This window comes from Physeter macrocephalus, unplaced genomic scaffold (genome assembly GCF_002837175.3).
Source record: "Physeter macrocephalus isolate SW-GA unplaced genomic scaffold, ASM283717v5 random_670, whole genome shotgun sequence".
Lineage (NCBI taxonomy): Eukaryota > Metazoa > Chordata > Mammalia > Artiodactyla > Physeteridae > Physeter > Physeter macrocephalus.
In genome coordinates this window covers 21,571-43,106 of record NW_021145887.1, presented here as the reverse complement: position 1 = coordinate 43,106, position 21,536 = coordinate 21,571, and the positions used below count along the sequence as shown (strand labels likewise).

The following is a 21,536-nucleotide window of genomic DNA, read 5'->3' as shown; positions in this document are numbered from 1 at the left end:
GGGGGGGAGGAGGGTTGGCAGCGCCGGGGGTGGCGTCGAGGAAAACTGGGGGGAGATTGTCCAAGGCCGGCGAGCGACAGAAAGAGAAAACCCTTATCAAACTCCTAATTCACTGGGCTCCGAGGGCCCAGACACACTGGCCCGATTGTCTGGCTGGTTGTGTGTGTGCGAGCGTGTGTGTGCGTGTGTGTGTGTGTGTGTGTGTGTGCGCGCTGCAGTGTCCGCTCCTCCCACCCCCAACATGCCTTCGCCTCGTGTGACTACCTCATTGTGTCCCACTACGCACCCTCCACCCCCTTGGCCTTTCCCAAGCATGAGGCCTTGCCTAGGCCCCCTTCCCAGGCCCACTCCACACAGGACTCCCTTGGGGTGGGCCTGGGGCCTCGCCCAGCTGCCGAGGAGCTCAGAACCATCCATGGTCGCCAGTGCGGCCCAGGCTCCATGTGGCCTCCACACACACCCTCACCTCTGCCTCAACACCCGCCTTTTGAGAAGAGAGAGGGGCTGCGATCTTTGAGGAGAGGCCTGGGAAAGCCTTAGATGATGAGCAGGACAGAAAAATGGAGGGGTCACCCTGCTGGGGAGGGGGCTGAGGGGAGAAGTGAGCAGAGAGGAGGAAGAGAGAGGCAGGGCAACTCCCCACTCTTTCTCAGGGTGGGGGAGGGGGGGACATCATGATAACCAGGATTGGGGCTCACCCTACCAGGGTGGAGGGAGTTGGGTGTCAGGAAGTGGGGCCCCAGAAGCCTTTCAGACCTACTTGAAGAGGACCCCAGCCCAGCTCACGCCCAGCCTCCTGCACATGTTAGTCCTGTCTCTCTACCTTGAGCCAGCCCAGCCCTTGCGGGGCTGGGTGGGTGTCCAGTGAGAGGGGACCAGGGGTCAAGCTGGGGCATCTGCACTGGGCGGGGGGTGTGCAGCTTCTCCCCGCCTCACCAGGTACGGACCTGCAATCTTCCTCTCTTCCTGTTTAAGGTGAGAAAGAGAGGGCAGCCCGGGTGCGGGCAGGAGGTGGGGTGAGACAGGCTGGCGCTCAACGAGAGGTCTTAAGTGAAGCGACACAGGCCAGCGCCCCCCATGTGCCAGAGGCTTCACCTGCCTTCTCATTCCTCCCCAGTCCTCTGCCAACTGCCCATCCCTCCACCTGAGGCAGAGGTGGGGGGGTCCCAGTTGAGCCCAATTTTCCTTCAAGCTACAGGTTGTGACCCTGCCCACCTGCATCCATTGGCTTTCCTGGCCTGACCACCCCACTCCTACACCTCCCAGGATGGGCCTGGGGCAGCGGCGCAGGGAGCGAGAGTGGGGGGGCCTGGCGGAGGAGCCCTGAGTGTTGGGGATGAAGGAAAGCGCTGGAGGCTCCACCTTCTGCCCTTCCCTCCCTCCCCTCCCCCTCCCCCTCTCCCCCTCCTTCCTTCCCCAGCCCTCGGCAGCAGCTCAGCGCTCAGTCAGTCTCAGGCTGTCCGGCCAGGGTGGTTGGTGGTGAGGATTCAGGCTCCGTCCTGACAAGGCCGTGGCCTGAAGCTCAGGGCCCCCAGCCCCTCCCTCCCAGCCCACCAGCGTCCCCCACCCAGCCCCGAGCTGGACCGCACACCTTGGGACACGGTTTTCCACTTCCTAAGGACGAGCCCCAGACTGGAGGAGAGGTCCGAGGTGAGTGAGTGCGCAGCCGCTCCTCCCTTCCGGCGCCCAGGCCTGGGACCCTGCGGTGGGGCGTGGGGTGGCGAGAGGCTGACACCCGCATCTGCCCCCCACCCAGCTCCTCCAGGCACCGTCGGGGCAGGCGGAAGGGAAGAAGGAAAGGTGAGAGAAAAGGTGGGAAATTCCAGGAGCCAGGATTAGAGCAGAATAAAGAGTCCGTTTTTCTTCCTTTCCATCAACAAACCTCCACCCAAGAGGAGGTTTTTAAAAAAAAAAAAAAAAAACCCAAACCCACCCACACCAAGAGACGGTTGGGACCAGGTGGCGGGAAGACACGGAGGCGGGAGCTAGGAGGCCGAGCCAGGGTCTGGCATGTGCGCGGGGCCCAGGGTCTGTGGTGGGTTTAGGGGGAGCCGGGCAGACGCCACCTCGGGGCTGTGCCTGCGTCGCGTCCCGCGCCGCGCCGCCGTCGGGGCTGCGCGCACGCCTCCCATCGCACCCGCCTTCCCGTCCAGGTGGGCGTTGGACTCTTCGCGAGGACCCCGGCGGCGGGCCCCGGGGAGGCGGCCGAGGCGGCGGCGGCCGGGGGCGACATGGCGGAGGAGCAGGACCTGTCCGAGGTGGAGCTGAGCCCCGTGGGCTCCGAGGAGCCGCGCTGCCTGTCCCCGGGGAGCGCGCCCTCTCTGGGGCCCGACGGCGGCGGTGGAGGCGGCGGATCGGGCCTGCGAGCCAGCCCGGGGCCCGGCGAGCTGGGCAAGGTCAAGAAGGAGCAGCAGGACGGCGAGGCGGACGATGACAAGTTCCCCGTGTGCATCCGCGAGGCAGTCAGCCAGGTGCTCAGCGGCTACGACTGGACGCTGGTGCCCATGCCCGTGCGCGTCAACGGCGCCAGCAAGAGCAAGCCGCACGTCAAGCGGCCCATGAACGCCTTCATGGTGTGGGCGCAGGCAGCGCGCAGGAAGCTGGCGGACCAGTACCCGCACCTGCATAACGCCGAGCTCAGCAAGACGCTGGGCAAGCTCTGGAGGTGAGCGCCCCCGACCCGCCTCCGGGGAGCTCCCGCGGGCCCTCTACCTGCGGGTGGATTCGGGCTAGACGGGCACTGCCTGAGCCTTTCTCCTGGGGCAGCCACCGCCTTGACGGTGGGACTGGAAGGCCAGCTGGGTGCATCGGACCCGCCCTTCCCCCAGTACCCCTTTGTAGTTGCGCTCGCTCGGATCTCCAGCGGCCTAGGCCCCGCTCCCCAGCCGGGGCAGCGGGCTGGAAGGCGCCCCCTCGCGGTTGGAATTCTGTCGGTGGCAGGCGCTCGGGCCTGGGTTTCTTGGGGCGAGAGTGAAGGCGGAAGGGAGGGAAGGCTGGTGGAGGACTCCGCACCACAGGGCCCCACTAACCCTTCCTACAGGCAAGCCACTCAAGGGTGCCACTGCCGCCGGCCAGGGGGGTTCGGGGGAAACGCTTGGGAAAGAACTGGAGGCCAGGCCGGAGAGGCAGGGAAACTGAGGCAGCCAGGTGGAGGGCTGGGGGAGTGAGATGGGGGGGCGGGCAGACAAGGAATTCAGATCCGGGTCTTTGAAAGGGTGACGGATGGAGAACTGCTGAGGACAAATCGGCCACTGCAGGATCTTGTCCTACCCCAGCTGCCTTCTCTGTGCCCTTCTGACCACCCCTCCTTCAGGCCGGGGGCTTCCTCTTCCCCCAGGGAAGGGGACACGTGGAAAGAAGCCTCCCCCTCCCACCCGGCCCCAGAGCTGCCAGGCCCCTCTCTTCCCCTCCCTCCCTCTGCCAGTCCAGGCGCCATCTTCTTTTCCAGGGCCCCACCCAGCAGTGAGTAACCTCCTACCCCTCCAGCCCTAGACCTGAGAGCCCTGGCCAGGAGGAAACGTTGGTGCCTTGCCTCCCCAGGGTCCCTCAGGGTCCCAGGTTCTCTGGAAGCAGCCCAGACCTCTGGGGAAAACGTCCCTGGAGGAGGAAGTCGGCCCCACCTCAGGTCTGGGGCTTAGGCTGGCCCCTTGGGAATATGTTGTTGACCAGGGCAACCCCGCCCCCCAAGAAGTCCTGGGCAGCTCAGAACGAGAGCAAGGGCTCCAGAAGATGTGCGTCTGCAGAGGTTACCTGATTCCCCACTGGACTGCCCAAGAGTTAGGCCCAGGGAGGCAAAGGGACCCCCAAGGCCACGTAACAGCTTGTGGCAGAGCCAGGGCCAGAACCGAGGCCTCCTGACTCTCCGTCCACTGGTCTTCCCACACACCATCCTTGGCGACAGAAGTGGGTCACGCGTCCACTCTAAGACACGGTCAGGAGGTTGTGAGGGTGAGGGCAGAGGAGAGCAGGAGTGAGGAGCGGCTGAGCCGCAGAAGGTTTGGGCTTCGTCAGAGGAGCCTGCCACCCTCCTGCTGCTGCCCTCCCTGGCCGGCCCCAGCACAGTGGAGAGTGGCCTAGAAGGCCAAAGGCTTAAGGTGGTGGAAGGAGCAGCAGGGCCCCCAGGAGACCTAGAGGAATCCCCGTCCAGCCCCCTGGCCGCGTCCTTGGCCCTGTGTTTGCTAAAGGCCTGGTGCCCCTTCCCCTCCCGCTCTCAGCGCCCTGCTCACCCCAGCAGGCGCTGGGCTCAGTGGCCAACCTGCTGCATGGGCTCAGAGGGTCTAACCCTGCCCAGGAGCAGAGGTCAAAGCTAGCTCCTCTGCCCAAGGTCCATCCACACTGTGGCAGGGCTCAGCCAGGCCAGTACCCTTGGTGCCATGGGACAGAGAAGAGCAAGTGAGAGACAGACAACCAGGAGGGAGACAGGCAGACAAAACAGGCCCTGGGGCCCACGAGCAGACCACAGCGTGAGCCCAGTGAGGGCATCAAAGCAAGGATGGACACCCTGCCTCTCCCCCATGCCATTGCCAAGGATTTAAAATTGGACCCTCCATTGTCCCTGTCTGCCCCTGTTCCCTTAGCCCAGAACTCCAGGCATGGGCTCCCTCAGAAGGACTTGTTCCTGGCCGCCACTCAAGCTGTGCGCACAGGGGCCCAGGGTGCCCCCCAGGGGCCAAGCTGGGGTGGGCCAATCAGGAAAGCAGGCACTGCTTACTCAGGACCCAACCCCAGACAATGGCAAGGATCAAAGGCTACGCCAACAGGGGGCGGGCTACCTAGATCCTGGGTGAGGGCCCCAGGAAACATCTGTATATGCGCTGAGCTGGCCAGTCTCTCCAGGGGCTCCTCCTGAAATCCGCCCCCCGGCCCAGGCTCATGACTCCCAGGCTGTCAGGAAGGGGTATGGTTATCTGGGCAGAACTGGAAATCAGGGGCCCTGTACCTGAGGAGAGAAAGACATGCATACAGACTGTGTGGGGCGCTGGAAGGGGGTTGGGGTCAGACACGCCAGTGCCCAGGTCCTGGCTCCTAAGTGGCTGCGGGAGCACCAACAGTCACGCTAACCTTCGGTGCCCGCCTGGGAAAGGACTGTTAGATGTTGCTCACGTGGCGCTGGGGGTATATAGGTTGACCTGCCTGGAGAGAATCCTTACAGCAGGCTGGAGCCTCTCCCGACCCCCAGGTCCCTTCCCTGACAGGAGCGGGTGAAGTGGCAGCCAGCGCCCCACCGTGGAAGCCCCCCAGCTGGGGTTCCAGTTTGGGTGGGGAACCAACCTACCCCCTCCCCATCCCTATTCCAGACCTTGGAGACCCAGAGATGAAGTGAAGTGCAGATGAGTATGAGGTTTGCAGCTAGAGCTGCGGTGACTGAGGGCTGGCGCTGGAGTCAAGATTAAGTTTGGGATTGGGTTTACGTGGTGGGGCAGGGCCGGTTTGGGGTCAGGAGAGAGCCTGAACAGAGCCGAGATGGAAGGTCTGGGTGCGGCTGGGTGGTTTGGGGGTGAGGTTAGCATTGGGCTAAAGCTGGCCATCCCCCCACCCCGCCCCCGGGTTAGATTTCTATCGAGGTTAGGGTACTGCTGGGAACTAGCATGGGAGGTGCCAATGGGAGGCAGTGTTGGAACCTTCCCTCTCTTCTGACCTGTGCCCTGGCTCCGTGCCCCCTGCCATTTTCTTGCTGATTCACATCCGGTTGCCAGCTGGACAGAGGGCACAGGGAAGGTTTGGGGTGGGAGAGGGAGTGCAGTGTCCCCAGCCATCCTGGGAGCCTCTGTGCCGGGGGCCACAGCTGGCTGAGGCGCCCTCACATGCAGCTTCCTCTCCCCTCGCCACACACACACCATTGGGCCTGCCCCACCTACTCCCCTGGGCTGGCTGGGGTGGGGGGGTGGGCAGAGCTCGGGTGAAGAAGGCTGCATCCCACCCCCTCACTCCTGAGGCCTTGGTCTGGGGTCTCCATCCCATCACTCAGCTAGAGGGACCCTTGGTGAAAGTTGCACTAGGGCTGGGCCGGGTGGCCTAGGGGGAGGGCAGCCAGGGGAGGCTAAGCTGCAGAGGAATGCCGCTGCCCGCTAGGAGGTGCCTGGTATGACCACCCCCTCCCATCCTGGACAGGGAGGGCTCAGCCTTCTGCTGACTGGGTGAAGAGGGCGCCCACTGGGCGGGGGGCACGGGCAGCTGGAGAGAGAGGCCCTTTGGGCCAAAGGACAGAGCTGCTCCCACAGAGTCCCTTATGTCTCGGAGTCTGAGTCTGTGTTCTTTCCCCTGAGCCCCTCTTTGAGGTACCCCATCCTGCCCTCCTCACCCTGGAGCAGCCAAGCCCTGAACTCCCCCCGCCCCAGCCCTGGCCTGAGGCTGGAGTACCCCTGCCTGAAGTGGGCAGGGGTACTGTCTTCAGGGGCTGCCTTCCATTGGCTGGGCTTGGACTGGGGAGAAGGTCTGTCTACCCCTGTCCAGGGTCTCAGAAGAGAGTCTAGCTTCCTTTACCCTCTGTCACCCGCCCTGGACAAGGAGATCTGATCTCCCCCAGGAGGCAGTGGCCCCTACATAGTAAGAACACTCACATCCTGCCCCCTAGGCCCCACCACGCTGGGATTCACAAAAATCCGGATTCTAGAGTTGAGGGGTTCCACGCCAGGTCCTCCTGTCCACCCACCCCACAAGCGGCATGAGAATTGCACCTGTTTCTCAAGGTGCCAGTCCCCCATCCCCAGGTCTGGTGCACAGTGCTTCACAGCCATTATCTTAGCCAATCCCACACCTGGTGAAGTAGGTATTATCATCCCCGTTTTATAGGTGAAGAAACTAAGGCTCAGAGAAGTGACTTGCCCACGGTCACACAGCTAATAAGTAGCAGACACTGGGCTCTTCCTCCTCACCATGCTGCTTCTGATTGCACACCTCCAGTCCCCGGGAGCTCACTCCCTAACGAGGCAGCCAGCTCCACTTGCAGACAGCTTTGACGATGAGAAAGATTTTCCCTTCCTTGAACTGAAGGAAGCTCTATGCCTCTCGTAAGCTCTATTCTAACTCCATCCTCAGGGGCTGCCAGGAGCAGCAGGCTGATTCCTCTCTCAGACTCCAGCCCCCGAGAGATTTGGGGCAGAGATCACTGCCCTCTGAGGCTGTGGTGCCTTGGGCTCACATCCTCCAGTCCATAAATCAAACGGCACAGCCCCCTGCCCGCTGGGCTCCCCGTCCCGGGGCCTCATTTCTTCCAGGGCAGACACTCATGATGTCTCCCCCTCTGCTGCCTCCCCCAACCACCCCACCCCAGGCTGCTGAACGAGAGTGACAAGCGCCCCTTCATTGAGGAGGCCGAGCGGCTCCGGATGCAGCACAAGAAGGATCACCCAGATTACAAGTACCAGCCGCGGAGGCGGAAGAACGGGAAGGCGGCCCAGGGAGAGTCAGAGTGCCCAGGCGGGGAGGCCGAGCAGGGCAGTGCTGCTGCCATCCAGGCCCACTACAAGAGCGCCCACCTGGACCACCGGCACCCGGGCGAGGGCTCCCCGATGTCAGATGGAAACCCTGAGCACCCCTCGGGTGAGCACGGAGCTGGGAGCTTGGGTTGGGGGAGGCTGGGCGGTGGGGAGAGTCAAAGGCTGGATGGCTTGAGACCCGAGGCCCTGGGAAGGGCTGGCCGGGCTGGGTGGTTGCCCAGCTGGGGTGCCGGGGCCCGGAGGGAGCTCAGTGGGGACTCAGGTGTCAGGGGAGGCGGCTGGGCAAGAGGGCTCTGACCAGGACTGATAGAAGGGGCACTGCTTTGGGGTGAAGAGACCAGCTAAGGAGGCCATGGAGGCCAGTGGGGGAGTTACACCAAAGAAAAGTGGGACAGGACGATTCTGAGAAATGCGAGAGCAGATGAAGGGGAGATCACTGCCTCTTTCCCACCTCCCAGTCTGATGGGGGAGACACGGCATGTGACATTGAGCACGTGCCATGGACGAGCCAGACACGGGGTATCTATCCTGTTTCCTTCTCATTAATGACAATAACAGCTAACATTAATTGAGTACCTACTGTGTGCCAGGCACACATTCAATCACCCTAAACTGTGATGAGGCAGTCACACTGCCTGGGGTCAGACCTCAGCTGTGGCAAATTACTCTCATTTTACAGAGAGAAAACTCTACAGAAAACTGAGAGTAACTTGCCATACAGCTGAGGTCTAAGCCCAGGTGGTTTGGCTCCGGGGCCTCTGCTGGCACCACAGCTGCCTCACTTGTGCTCATAGCATACAGAACACCGTGCTTGGGGTCAGGCACGTTGGCAAGTCTCAGCGAGCAGAGCTCTGCCTTCAGAAGACACGCTCCGAGTACTCCTTTGTGCCAGACCTGGAAGCAGACACCAGGCATACAAACGAGAAGCCATGGTCCCTGGCCTCAGGAGCCCACTCTAGAGGGATGAAAACAACTGAATTAAGTACAGGGTGAAACAAGTGCACACAAAGCCCATGAGGGGGCATGACCTCTAGGGAGGAGTCATCGACCTGTCCACCCAGTCGGTCTCCAAAAATACCCAGCTACCCACCAGATTCTGGTCAAGGAAAGCTTCCAGAAGGAGGCCATGTCTGAGCTGCTTGGTATCACCTTTGTTTTACTGATAAGGAAACTGATGAGAAGATAGGGGGTCCGCCCAGGGTCACACAGTAAGTGACAGAGCCAGGATTCAAACTCTAAGTCTAGACACGCTGGCCAGCACAGGACTCAGCATTGCCTCTGGTCTGATGGAGGCACAGGCCTGCCCTCAAGGAGCGTCTGGTTTCTGAGACCATGAACATGTTCTCTCTCCGATGGGATCCTCAATCCAGCCATTCCGCCCTCACACTCCTTCGGAGATTCAGGGACACAGACACACCAGGAGACCTTGGACCCGTGTACAGAACCACCAGTTCGCTGTATTACTGTGGGCCTGGGCCTTCTCTTCCCCTTCAACAGCTCAGCCACTCCTCCTCAGTGAGACCTTCCCCACGTCCCCAGGGCAGGGTGAGCAGCTTCCTGCGCTGGTCCCCTGAGCCCTTCACACATCCCCTCATCGCAGCACTTCGGATGCTGCCCTCTAGCCATGTGTGGGTCCCTGGATCTCCCCCAAGACTAGGAGCTTGTGCAGACAAGGACCCATTTGATTTACGTTTGTATCCTCTACGCCTGGCACAGTGCCTGGCACTTAGCAGTGCCCCCTAAGTGTTTGCTGAATGAATATGTGAATGAGCAAATGGACAGACAAAGGAACGGGGTAGGGCAGGTCACTTATCTCATTGCTCTCCTGAACAGGCAGGGAGAAAGCTGGAGGAACAATGCGACAGCGCAGTGTGTGATGGGAGTTGAGAGCATGGTCGGGGGCACTGGGTCAGAGGGAAGGTTTTCGTGAATAAGGGGCACTTGAGGTGGCCTTGGGAGGACGGAGGGGGTTGGAGGTGACACATCGCTGTTCAGGGCCCAGGGCTGGAGGAGGCCCAGGCAAGCCAGCAAAAGTGATGAGGGCAGGAGAGGTCAGCAGAGGCTGAGTGTGCTTATGAGAGAACAGGCGAGCCCAGACCTACAGGCCAGACCCCATCGGGCTCAACAGTTAAGGAACAATGGGAGCAGGGAGGGAAGCTGACTTCAGCTGGTGTGAGGAAGCACTTTCCAATGGCAAGGGCTTCGCAAAATGAAGTAGGCCTCTCCGGGAGGTGGGTGACATGTGGGGGTCCTATTTGGGTAGGAGACAGGACTCATTCCTAAGATTGGGGGATTTCATGAATAACTGGAGAGCAACCCAAGATCATTACATGATTACATGCCACCTCGGGCTGCCCAGGCATGTAAAACTTACAAGGTCATGCAGTGATCAGTCCCCAGCCTGCGGAGGCATCTTGTCTGAAAGTGAACCATCAGAATCCAGCAGCCTCTGACCTCGGTTCCTGCTTTCTCTCTCTCTGTCTCCCTACCCCACAGGCCAGAGCCATGGCCCGCCCACCCCTCCGACCACCCCAAAGACAGAGCTGCAGTCGGGCAAGGCAGACCCCAAGCGGGATGGGCGCTCCATGGGGGAGGGCGGGAAGCCTCACATCGACTTCGGCAACGTGGACATCGGTGAGATCAGCCACGAGGTAATGTCCAACATGGAGACCTTTGACGTGGCTGAGTTGGACCAGTACCTGCCGCCCAACGGGCACCCGGGCCATGTGGGCAGCTACTCGGCAGCTGGCTACGGGCTGGGCAGCGCCCTGGCTGTGGCCAGTGGACACTCTGCCTGGATCTCCAAGCCTCCAGGTGTGGCTCTGCCCACGGTCTCGCCCCCTGGTGTGGATGCCAAAGCCCAGGTGAAGACGGAGACCGCGGGGCCCCAGGGGCCCCCGCACTACACTGACCAGCCGTCCACCTCGCAGATCGCCTACACCTCCCTCAGTCTGCCCCACTATGGCTCCGCCTTCCCCTCCATCTCCCGCCCCCAGTTTGACTACTCTGACCATCAGCCCTCAGGACCCTATTATGGCCATTCAGGCCAGACCTCTGGCCTCTACTCGGCCTTCTCCTACATGGGGCCCTCACAGCGGCCCCTCTACACGGCCATCTCTGACCCCAGCCCCTCAGGGCCCCAGTCCCACAGCCCCACACACTGGGAGCAGCCAGTATATACGACGCTGTCCCGGCCTTAAAGAAGGCCCTGTCACCACCACCCTCGCCCTGCCCCTTCCCCCAGCCCTCGCGCCCTGTTCCTCGCCCATCTCAGGCCCGGTGGCGGCTGTGGAGGCAGCTGCAGAGGCTGACAGCTGAGGGAAGGCCTTCTGTCTGGCCCACTGCCTTTGATGACCCCACCCCGTCCTATCCAGACTCCAGCCCAGGCAGAGCCCTGGGCTACTCGGCTGGGCAGAGGAGAAGGAGGTTGCTTGTTGCCCCAGACTGAAAAACGAGGGGCTGCACCTTCCCCCCAGGAATGACCCTCGATCCCAGGATCTGAGCAGGCCCCGCTCACCCTCCTCTGGGAGGAGGGGAAGCATCCAGGGTCGGATGGGAATTGGAGGCCTTGCCACTCCTGTGCCCATGTTTCCTCTTTCGTGGGCAATAAGGGGACTGACATAACCCACGCCACCTGCGCCACGTGCCTAAGAGCAAGGCCAACCGGAGACCTGCGTCAGTGCCTGCAGCAGGCTCTGTGTGCCCCTCGGGGGCTGAGGACAGTTCTGAATAGCCTCGAGGGAGAGGGGGTGGGGTGGGAGCTCAGAGGGAGGTCTCCTCAACCCTTCAGTGCCCCCTCCCCTCCTGAACACAGGAAGGAATTGGCACAGAGGCCCCCAGATCCAATTTCATGCCAGTAACCTCATTCTTTGTCTAATGGAGAAAGGGGACCCAGCTCCTACTCCACTACAAGCCCCCAGACCTTGAGGCACATCCCAGGAGATGAGGAGGCAGGGACCCCAGGAAAGGATTCGGAGACAATTCACAGAGCCTTCCTCCCGGCTCCCCGCCAATCCCTCTCCCCTCACCAGGCTCTGTGGCCCCTGCTCTGTCAGCCCCAACTCCTTGGGCTTCCCAGAGTTATAGGCTGCTCAGGCGCAAACCCTCGGCTCCAGGGGGAGACCCAGGGCCCAGCACCCGGGTTGCTGGCAGCAGGCTGAAGACACTAAACTCCTGACGTGTACATTCTGCCCTGGCCTTTTGCCCTTTGCCTCCCAATGGTATTTGAATAAAGTATGTAGCTCTGTTCTGCCCCTATTTTCCTGTTCTGCAGCCCCCCAATCCACATGTAACTCATTACTGCCCCCCCCTCTTATTTATCTCAGTAGCTCCCTCTCCCCCTTCCCCTCTGCTAGATACTCTAGCCCCTATTAACTCTGCATTAAGCATTCTACATAATAAAATTAAAGGTTCCGGTTACCTGCTTGGTAGGCCTGACCTGGCCTGTCTCTTGGTCTCTTATCCCTGTACCTGTGCTTTTTCAAACACTTTCTGAAAGTAGCTAGGGGTAGAATGCAAAGAACAGACAATCCAAAGGTCTCCTCTCTCCCAGTACAGCAGGTTAGGACAGCTGGCATCGCAGTGGGGTCAGTGTGTGCTCAGGACTGAGGCCTCAGAGGGGAGCTCCGCCCCCAGCCCAGCGGTGCCCACACTGCAGGTGGGCCACTTGCTGACCCAGCTGGAACTCAGTGAGAGCGCCTTCCAAGCAGCCCTTTCTCGCCCAGCAGAGAGGGGGCCTTGCAAAGAATTCAAGGAACAAGTATTTGAAAGGTAGATCAGGCCTGATGTCTTGCTGTCTGCAGTCAGCAGGCCTGGTCCTTTAGGATGGGTGGATGGGCCTTCTCTCACTGTACCCTCCACTTGCCACCTCCCCCAATAACACGCACACACACGCACGCACGCACGCACACACACACACACACAAACTTGTCCAACACTAGGATCTAGCCGAGTCCTCGTAGCAGCTGCCCGTGTCTAAGTGTAAACCAGGATGGCAGACGTGCCATCTAATCCTTCAGGGTTTCCTCCCCAAAAGCTCTTTCCTCAGCATAATTCCAACCTGCACTCTGGCGCCAGGAGCTCCTCCACCTCAGGGACAGGGGAAACCTCTTCCCTGTGCTCCATTGATAAGACACCTCCAATGGTTGGAAGTCCTTCCTGACACTCGGCTCATAGTAACAGTAACAGCTACCATGTACTGGGTGTTCCCTGGCCAAGTGCTTTATATCCTTCAGGCCTATGAGGGAGTGGGTCCAATCGTTATCCCCATTTCCCAGATGGGGACCTGACACTTTGAGAGGCGGGTGCTAAGAAGTGCTGGTGCAGATTTTGAAGCCAGCTGACTCCAAAGCTTGCGCCCTTAACCATCTCTTCCACCTGCCCTACTTCCGCTTGTAATCTGAAGCGATGATGCTTTCACGGCTCCAGACCAGCATCCCCAGATCTTGTATCTATTTCTTCTGTCTGTGGGCTCCAGCCCCTCACCTCCCAGTCAGGACCTTGGGCGGGGTAGGGGGCACCAAGAACTAGCCCAGTCCTCCCGAGTGGCCAGACTGCCATCTGGAAGCTACGTCATGCAAGCTCTTCAGGCCACTTCGCCAAAACCGCTGGCTCCCACGAAGTGGAGTGGTAACTGCAAACCCCTGCTCTTGTAGGTAAAACCTGCGGCCAAGTCAGACCACCTGTATACAAGTGGTTTTCTAGTGTTTTTTTGATGTTGTTGTGTTGTAGATAAATGCAGGATTTTATATTGATCTTTAACAGATTTCATCTTGTTGCATCTGACCATTTCCCCACCTATATTAAATCCTTCAGAATTCTGAATCCAACTTACAGTTTTCCTGAGCTTTATGTCTAAAACTTGAATATCCTCATTCAGGTCACTAATGAAAAAAGGTTGGAATGAAGAGGGACATGCCCTGTGTACACCACTAAAAACCTCTCCATCCATTCTGTTATCTATACTCCTAGGGAAAAGACTGTCCAATCAATTCTGAATCTAATTTTATCACCTTGAAGTACACGCTTCTCCATCATAGCTGCACAGAAAGACGGCCCGATGCCTTGTTAAAATTCAAGGTTCACTGTATCTGTGGCATTCTTCCAACCTACCAGACCAGTAACCACTGAAAAAAGAAAATTTGGTTCACTCGGTGATATTCTTAGAAACCCTATGCTAGCTCCAGGATCTTTTTATTATCCAAGTGTTTTCAAATATGCAATAGCCTATTCTAGAATTTTGTTAGAGATCAATCAGTACCAACCTCATGTGCTCATAATTCTTACAACCCACCCTTTCCCTCTACTGACAAGCAGGACATTAGTCCATTTCTAGTCTGTTCAGTATTTCCAGTCTTCTCCTGTGCTCAGTGGGATTGTGGACATGGAGCTGGCAGGGCAGGTGGGAGGGGCTACATCAAGAAGATGAAATCACCACCTCCAGGACCTTGTGAGGCTCACTGGAAAGTCACTGGGGATACGGGAGAAGGGGAAATGGCCCAAAAGAACAAATAACCCGACAGAAGTCGGGAGACCTGGCTTGTGCTCATGCCTTAGACCTGAGATTCTGGATGAGCTCAGGCCTCAGTAAAGTAGTGGCTCCACATGTAAACAGAGAAGGGACAGGTGTATCTGGAGAGGGTTGAGGAGACTATGTCCTGGCCTGCCAGCTGAGCAGGAAGGGGCTGACTCCGTGAAAGAGCAGCAGAATGGGAAGGGGGAAATGGGAGGAAAAACACCCCTTTCTCCAACTCCTCTACACCCTATCCCCTAAGGGTTAACCCCCTCCCTCTCCCAGCCGCTTCTCTCCTCCTCCACCCAAGCCCCATCTCCCTTTAATCACATCTGATACTGAGCGGCCCAGCAGGAACAAAGAGACCATTTAGAGAAACGGGGCCAAGAAAGTGACCCCCGCACTCTGGGGCGGCCGCCTGGATGCCAGCACAAAGGCGGCATTTCAGAGCTGAAATTTCAGCACCCAACTTGATTAAAGGATTCCACAGGCTTGGAGGAGGGTGGAAGGGGGTGCGAAGTCCAATGCTCCCTAAATTAACCCTTCTCCCGAGCAGCAAACACCCCTCCCGCTCCTGGGGATGCCCATCAATCCCACCCCGTCCAGGGGGCACCCACCCCCAGGGTCCCTGCCTCTCGCAGAGGTCAGGCAAGCCCAGCTCCTCCTCTCCGTGGAAGGGGAGCCGGCAGCAGAAGGGAGGTCAAGGCTGGAATATTCAGGAAGCCAGTTTTCCCTTCTATCCCTGTGGGTGTCAGTATACACCCTCTCCCTGTCATCTGTTCCCCCCACCCGCCAACCCCGAGAAAGGGAGGAACCAGCATGACTGCCTGGGTACGCAGAGCGAAGAGAACAAGAGCAGGACCCATTAGAACCTAGGGCAGAGAAAGGGGAGCTCCAGTCCTGACTTAACGTCACGCCTTGAACCCAGAAGCCCTGCTCCCCTGCCCACCATCATCCCAGCACCCATCCTAGTGAAAGCCTCGGAGGAGCAGGGGCCCCCCACAGAAGGGGAAGGACATCTTCCAGAAGCCGGGAAAGAGAGGGTATGGGTGTGGCAGACCAGAGAGGTGGGTCATGAAGGACAGGTGTGTGGGGAGTGGCCTGACGAGCGGGGATCGAGGGGGGAGCGGGGGAGGGGAGGCAGGGGTGGGCAGGTGCTCGGCCCTTGGTCCAGCTGCTGACTTGCCCGGCAGGGCTCTCTCGGGGAGGGCAGGAGATCACTGCATCCCCAAGCTTCCTGCTGGGGCACTGGCTCCTGAAAGGGGATCCGAGCCCACGATAAGAGGCTCGAGGCAGGTCCTTAGGAAACAATGGGTGGCTTGATGAGACCTGCTCTGTGATACTCCTGAGAAGGGAGAAGCCCCTGCAGCCAGTCCCCACTGGAAAGGAAATTGGGGGTTTCCGTGGCAACCAGCTCCCTGGGCACAAAGGCTTGTCTGTCTGCTGGGAAGGCAGCTGAGGTGTCTCCCGCAGCAGCCTCTGCTCTGGTGGACTGCGAGGTGGAGGGAGGGACGTGGGGGAGCCACAGGGGGTCAGGGCCCCTGGTGCTTCCTAAAGAGCTGACAGTCACAGGGCCACTGCGATGGGTGCACCCTCCAGGCGGCAGGGCAGAAGAAGTGGGTAGGCCTCCCAGGCAGCTGGAGGCGGAGGGGTTGAAATGTCGAAGAATTTATTATTTACACGTATAAAGAATCTGAGACTAGAAACTGGGGCCGAGGCACAGTCAGGAAGATGATTCCGGCTCAGTCGGTGATGATAAGCTCGTCTACCCCCCAGTCTTCATAGCTCCCGTCAGGCAGGTAGCGGCGAATGATGATGGGAATCTTTCGGGCCCTGTGGCAGGGGAGAAGTCAAGGTACATGAGGGCTGGTGACCCCAGCCCTGCAGCAGAGGGACAGAATGTGCAGAATGCAAGGCAAGAGCAGTCTTAGCAGCATCCTCTTGAGACTATGAATGCACTTTGTAGGAAAGGAATTACAACCAAAAAAGTTCCTGCATCTCTGAGTGTGGGACTTGAGTCTGCAAGGGCTCTGCCATCCCATGGCTGAAGGGAGGAGGGGGGAAAGTAGAGGGATGTTGGTGAGGCCAACTGCAGTAGGAACAGGGAAATTCGGACAGACAGCAAAGGTCCATGTCTCATCAATGTCCTCCCCTCCCCCTTTGCCTGCCCCCTCCTCCCACTCCCTCCGTCTCCCTGCAGGGCTGACTCCCAAACAAACTAAGGGTCTACAGGAACAAGAACCACATTTCCCCAGCAGGGAAGTGGGGGAAGGGTGTGCAGCAGAGAACCCAAGCGATGCCCCCCAGGGCTCTGGAGCAGTGAACCGTGATCTGGGCGACTTACTTGAGCTCTTTCATGGCGATGAGCAAGGGATCTGTCTCCCCCTCCAGCTCCACCATCACGGGGGCACACATCCTGTAGGTACAGGGACAGGTGTTGGGGGAGACTACAAACACAGGGAGAAGGGCCCAGCATGAAGTCGGGGGGTAGCTTCACAAACAGGATCGGATCAGCATCCCAGTCCTCACCCAGAAAGGGCACCTTCCAGGTAGGCGGGCACAGCGGATGCAGAGCGGCAGTTCAGGGGCACTGGCAGCGAGGGTACGTGAGTGGGAGCCTGTAGACTAGACTTAAACTTTGCCTCCAAAGATACTGAATTTTTTCCCCAAATCTCACTATCCTCATTTGAAAATGAAGACAAAAAGCCCTGCCACGCCTACAACAATGATGCTAAAACACTACTGGCTAACAAGCAAAGACTAAGTGACCTTCACAGAGTACTGTATCCGAGGTAAGTACTCTTGTTACTTCCGTCTTACTGATGAAGAAACTGAGGCACAGACGGGTCAGTAACTTGCCTAAGGTCACACAGCCAGTAAGTAAGTGGTAGAACCAAGATTTGAACCCCGAAGGCTCCTCCCTACTGTGCTACAACACCTCCCATTATTTTTAAAAGCTGGTGATTCACAAACTGAAGACCGGTACTGTGAACGGGACAAGTGTGAGCTTTCATCACTGGGCCGTGTGACATGCATCATGTCAGCTCCCCTGCCAAGAGCCTTCCCCAGGGCCCATCACAGACTCCTGAGCCTGCAGCCACAGCAGAGTGTTCCAGCACAAAGGACCCGCATGTGCAAAAGCTCACCCTTCTGACCAGTCTAACTCGACCCCCCAGCCCTGCCTCAGGGCCCAGCTTGCCTCATTTTCCTTCTCTGTCTTGGCAATACCCCCTACAAGGGTCCTGCTCCTCCAGCCTCTAAACAGGGCCTGTGGTGAGGCGCTCACCTCCTTACCACCCTTCCATGACACCCCACAGCCATCAGGCAGGCAGAACCTCACCTGGCCCCTGCTTACCTTTCTAGTACCTTCTCATGCTACCTGCCTATATTTACCTCACATTCCAGCCATACCAAATTACTACAGTTCCCTAGACATACCCTGTTGTTTCCTTTTTTGCATCCTCGTACAAGCTTCTCCTCTCCCTACAGGCCTGCAAGAGGCTCAGATGTCTCCACTCTGGAAAGCACTTGCTGAAGCCTCAGTGCCCTGACTCATTTTACATACGCTTCTCTCGGCACCACTATCACTACACTGTGACTACTTGTTTGAAGTTTTCTAACGAGACCTGGTGGCCCAGGACCCCAAGCCCTAGCACAACACTTGGCCCACAGCAGAGGCTCTAGAAACAAACAGGCCAGTTCTAGGCCCACCTCCTCTAGGAAGCCACACTTATTGATTACAGCTCAAGTTTACACTAATGGATCCCAAACCTGATAATCATCAAAATTACTGGGAAAGCATGCTAAAAATACAGGTTCCCAGGTCCTTCCCCAGACCCTTCACCCTTACTCTCTAGTGAAGGATCCTGAGAACCTGCATTAGCAAAGCTCCCCAGGTGATTCTGATAACCAGCCAGTCTGAGAGCCACCAGTTCACAATAAATAATCTACTAATTTCATTGCTAAATATTCTGATGTCTGTTACTCCCCAAAGCCTGAAAATTCCCCAAGGGCAGAGACCAAGTTCTTTAACTTTCTCTATATCCTCTCTCAATAATTATCTGAACTTCCCCAAAAATGTAAACCTTTAAAGAATGGGGCAAAATGCTTTCCTGATCTGCATATGCCTTATTTCCTTCAAGATACGAATAACTCAACAGCATTGATTCATCCAGCCCTACTATGTGCACAGGAAGTGTGAGAGTGCGCCTGGACCATCTCCACCTGTGGCAACCATTCAGCCGCCAGGTGGGGCTACTGAACCAGAGAGAGGCTTCATCCACAAATATCCAAGAAACATCTGTTCAGCATCTACTAACTGCAGAATTGCAGGCCTAGTACTCAGGATAAGCTCCAGCCCTGGCTGTCCAAGGGCTTACAGCAGCCAGGGAACCACCAGACAGCACCCTAGCCCTCAATCGGAAAGAGCACTATAGACTAGACTAAGCTAGACCGAGCCTTGCTCCCCAAGGAAAGCAGGACGCTGGGCCTCGGTAGTGTTTTAAATGCCTGCTCCATACTGTCCACCAAATGCAAGCCCATCTTCTGAACTTGTCACTCAAGGAACCAGCGACATCTTTTCCAGTCTTGTGCCCCAAGCTACTTGCCATTCCCCCACCACAATCCATACATGCCTGCCTCTACCTGGACCTTTCCTAGTGCTGTTTCTGGAGCCTGGGATACCTTCAAAACCACCTCGCTTTAATTCTAATTTCTTCATGAGGCTTCCCCAGTCACCCCTGCCATTAATCCCTTCTCTCTTTTGTTTCTCTTGGAAAGCAGCAATCCCGGGCTTCCCTGGTGATGCAGCAGTTGAGAGTCCGCCTGCCGATGCAGGGGACACGGGTTCATGCCCTGGTCCGGGAAGATCCCACATGCCGCGGAGCGGCTGGGCCCGTGAGCCATGGCCACTGAGCCCGCGCGTCCAGAGCCTGTGCTCCGCAACTGGAGAGACCACAACAGTGACAGGCCCGCGTACCGCCAAAAAAAAAAAAAAAAAATCCCATCCGCCTTGGGTTCTGGGTATTTAGAACGGGTCCATCTCTCCCACCGGACTGTAAACACCTAGAGACCTGGGGAATCGTGTCTTTAATCATCTCTGCATCCCCAATAGGTGCAAGCACAATATCTTATTTGATGCTGAAAGACTCTAACTTGCATACAGTCTATTTGTTTGAAAAATAATTTATGAATTATTCTTTCTGCTTGATCATGTTTAGCAGACGTAAGCACTGCCCAATCAGTGCTCTGCAACGATGGAAATGTCCTCTATCTGCACTACCCATTACGGTAGCCATAGGGAGCCACTGGGCACGTGAAATGTGGCTAATGAGACCGAAACACTGAACTTCTATTTAGTTTTACTTAAATTTAAATGGCTAAATGTAGCCAGTGGCAACCATAACTGCGGTGCAGGCCTAGAGGATCCTGACCCCAGCTATACCGAAATCATCATACTGAGTGCAGCTCTCATTGCACCCAGACCAGCAAGGAGTATAACCAGGCTGGCAGGAGGCCTACTGCTGCCGAGTGGGTGAGGAACGACGTTGCCCGCCCATAAAGCCCTCTATCGAGGTGAACACGGTGGTCACCTTCCCTCCACGAGACTGGAGGAGATGAAGCCCGATGCTGTTTAAAAACTTGGGCGGGGGGTGGGGACGGATGGATGCCTAGATTGAGCATCACCACTCCTCCAGCACGCATCGCCCCACAACTCTGGCCCCAGCTTTTCTTTCAAGACTAGTTTCGACTACTCCCTACTTGAAGCACCCCCTCCTCCAGGTACCCACCATTTCCCACAGCAGCTTGTAAGAGGTCTGGGGTAGGGCTCCGTTCCCCGGCCTCACGTTTCCCCACGGAGGACATTCCACGAGAGCCACAGTAACATGCCCGTCCCCTCTCTGTCCTCCCATTTACTCTCGCCACAACGGAGGAGGAACTCATCTGACAAGGGAGCCTGGCGGGGAAAGCACGCATCTGTGGTCCAGCCTCCTCAAGAGTCCCTGCTTCCTCAAAGCCGCCTGATCTGTCCTCCACGATGCCCACAAGCTTAGCAGGCAGGCTCACGCCTGCACACAGGGCCTCTGGTGGCCACAGCGCCCGCGGCAGTTGGGGTGGATGCGGAAGCGTCGCACGTTGCAGTCCCCACCTGCCTACTGCTAGCTCCTGAATCGTGTTATCGTCTTCAACTAGCTCCGAGCTTGGGAGACAAAGGAAAGGATGCTAATTTCAAACCCTCAAACCGCCGCCCCCCCACCACTGCTCTGTGCTTTCACGTTTCCAGCGGGACCTCTACATGGAGGGCTCCCCGACTCCTCTGGGCTGGCCCTTGTCTATCGACTCAAGAACCACCTTAAGCCCAGGGGGTGCTGCAGCAGCACCCCCAACTAACCAGCCCACAACGGTCGAGGGCTGATCTCATTTTATTTATTTATTTATTTCTGCTTCCCTAACTGACAGGCACTCGTTACACTCTGTATTCTTATCACTATTCTTCTACTGTACTGTTATTTGACTTCTCAGATGTTTATGTCCTATTTCTCCACTGGATCACAAACTCTCTGAGGGCAGGGGGTCTAGCACAGTGCCTGGCACACAGGGACAGCACCACCCTTGTTTAGCGTGTGAGAAGAGGGAAGGTCTGTGGTCAGGTGCCAGGCTGAGCCGCATCGACAGCGTGGAGGCTCCCTGTAGCCTGTCTGATGGAAAAGATGGTGACGAGGCTCATACTCACGCGATCTGAAGGGCTCGGGTGCCCAGCACACGGGCTCGCTCATACTTGGTCATATATGGTGTGGTGATTCGCTTCTGGTTGGCCTGCGGTCGCTCTCCAGAAGGGAGGATCTCAACATTCTCCTGGCCCTCCTGGACACCAAGGAAGAAAAGAGGGAAAAATCTCAGGATGCATTATCGGGGGTGAGGGGCAGGATGACGACGACCACGATTATAACCACCACCGTGCTACTGCTTATTACGTGCCAGTGACCATGCAACTGCCTCATTAACACCTCATTTAATCCTCACAATAACCTTATGCGGTGGGGATTACAATGCCCATTTTAGAGGCTTGGAGAGTTAGCTAACTTGGCCAGAGTCTCAGACCTAGTAAAAAAGGACTCATGATCAGGGAGTCCAAAGCCAGCCTGCCTCATCCAGAAGAGAAGTCCTTGAGCATCCATACAAAGAAGTCCTTGAGCACAGACAACAAATCACCCTAAGCAGGAAAAGGAACAAGCACCCCACCTTTACATATTCATATATTTAACAATCATTTATTAAGCATCTGTCATGTGCCAGACATCATAATAGGCGCTGAGACAGAAAGCTAAGAGTTTCTGCTCTCAAAGAATACACAGTCTGGGGAAAAAGACAAGAGTAAACAAAACAACAAGTGTTATAAAAGTATGCAAGTGTAATGTAAAAGAATGAAATTAGAACACTCCCTAACACCACAGGCAAAAATAAACTCAAAATGGATTCGAGACCTAAATGTAAGACTGGACACTATAAAACTCTTAGAGGAAAACATAGGAAGAACACTCTTTGACATAAATCACAGCAAGATCTTTTTTGATCCACCTCCTAGA

At 57.4% G+C, this 21,536-nt stretch overlaps 2 protein-coding genes across 2 annotated transcripts in view; one reads left to right on the top strand and one right to left on the bottom strand.

Moving 5' to 3' along the window:
* The first annotated feature begins 1,579 nt into the window (after positions 1-1,579).
* SOX10 (SRY-box transcription factor 10) lies at positions 1,580-11,849 on the top strand. The gene is made up of 4 exons (XM_007111740.4): positions 1,580-1,650; positions 2,154-2,665; positions 7,274-7,542; positions 9,936-11,849. Exons 2-4 carry the CDS (start codon positions 2,232-2,234, stop codon positions 10,637-10,639), a joined length of 1,407 nt encoding a protein of 468 aa, XP_007111802.2. The 5' UTR covers positions 1,580-1,650; positions 2,154-2,231; the 3' UTR covers positions 10,640-11,849.
* A 3,749-nt stretch (positions 11,850-15,598) lies between these two features.
* POLR2F (RNA polymerase II, I and III subunit F) overlaps positions 15,599-21,536 on the bottom strand; it is an 11,043-nt gene continuing 5,105 nt past the window's right edge. Inside the window, exons 3-5 of the mRNA XM_007111741.2 lie at positions 20,684-20,814; positions 16,295-16,366; positions 15,599-15,783 (exon numbers count right to left, since the gene is read on the bottom strand). Of these exons, the coding sequence (XP_007111803.1) occupies positions 15,693-15,783; positions 16,295-16,366; positions 20,684-20,814 (294 nt within the window). The 3' untranslated portion in view covers positions 15,599-15,692. The remainder of the gene's footprint in view (positions 15,784-16,294; positions 16,367-20,683; positions 20,815-21,536) is intronic.

Excerpts from the sequence above, each read along its gene's own strand:
- SOX10 (XM_007111740.4), top strand. The coding sequence starts at position 2,232 with ATGGCGGAGGAGCAGGACCTGTCCGAGGTGGAGCTGAGCCCCGTGGGC. Across the intron at positions 2,666-7,273 it reads ACGCTGGGCAAGCTCTGGAG|GCTGCTGAACGAGAGTGACA; the intron begins GTGAGCGCCCCC and ends ACCCCACCCCAG. Across the intron at positions 7,543-9,935 it reads AAACCCTGAGCACCCCTCGG|GCCAGAGCCATGGCCCGCCC; the intron begins GTGAGCACGGAG and ends CCTACCCCACAG.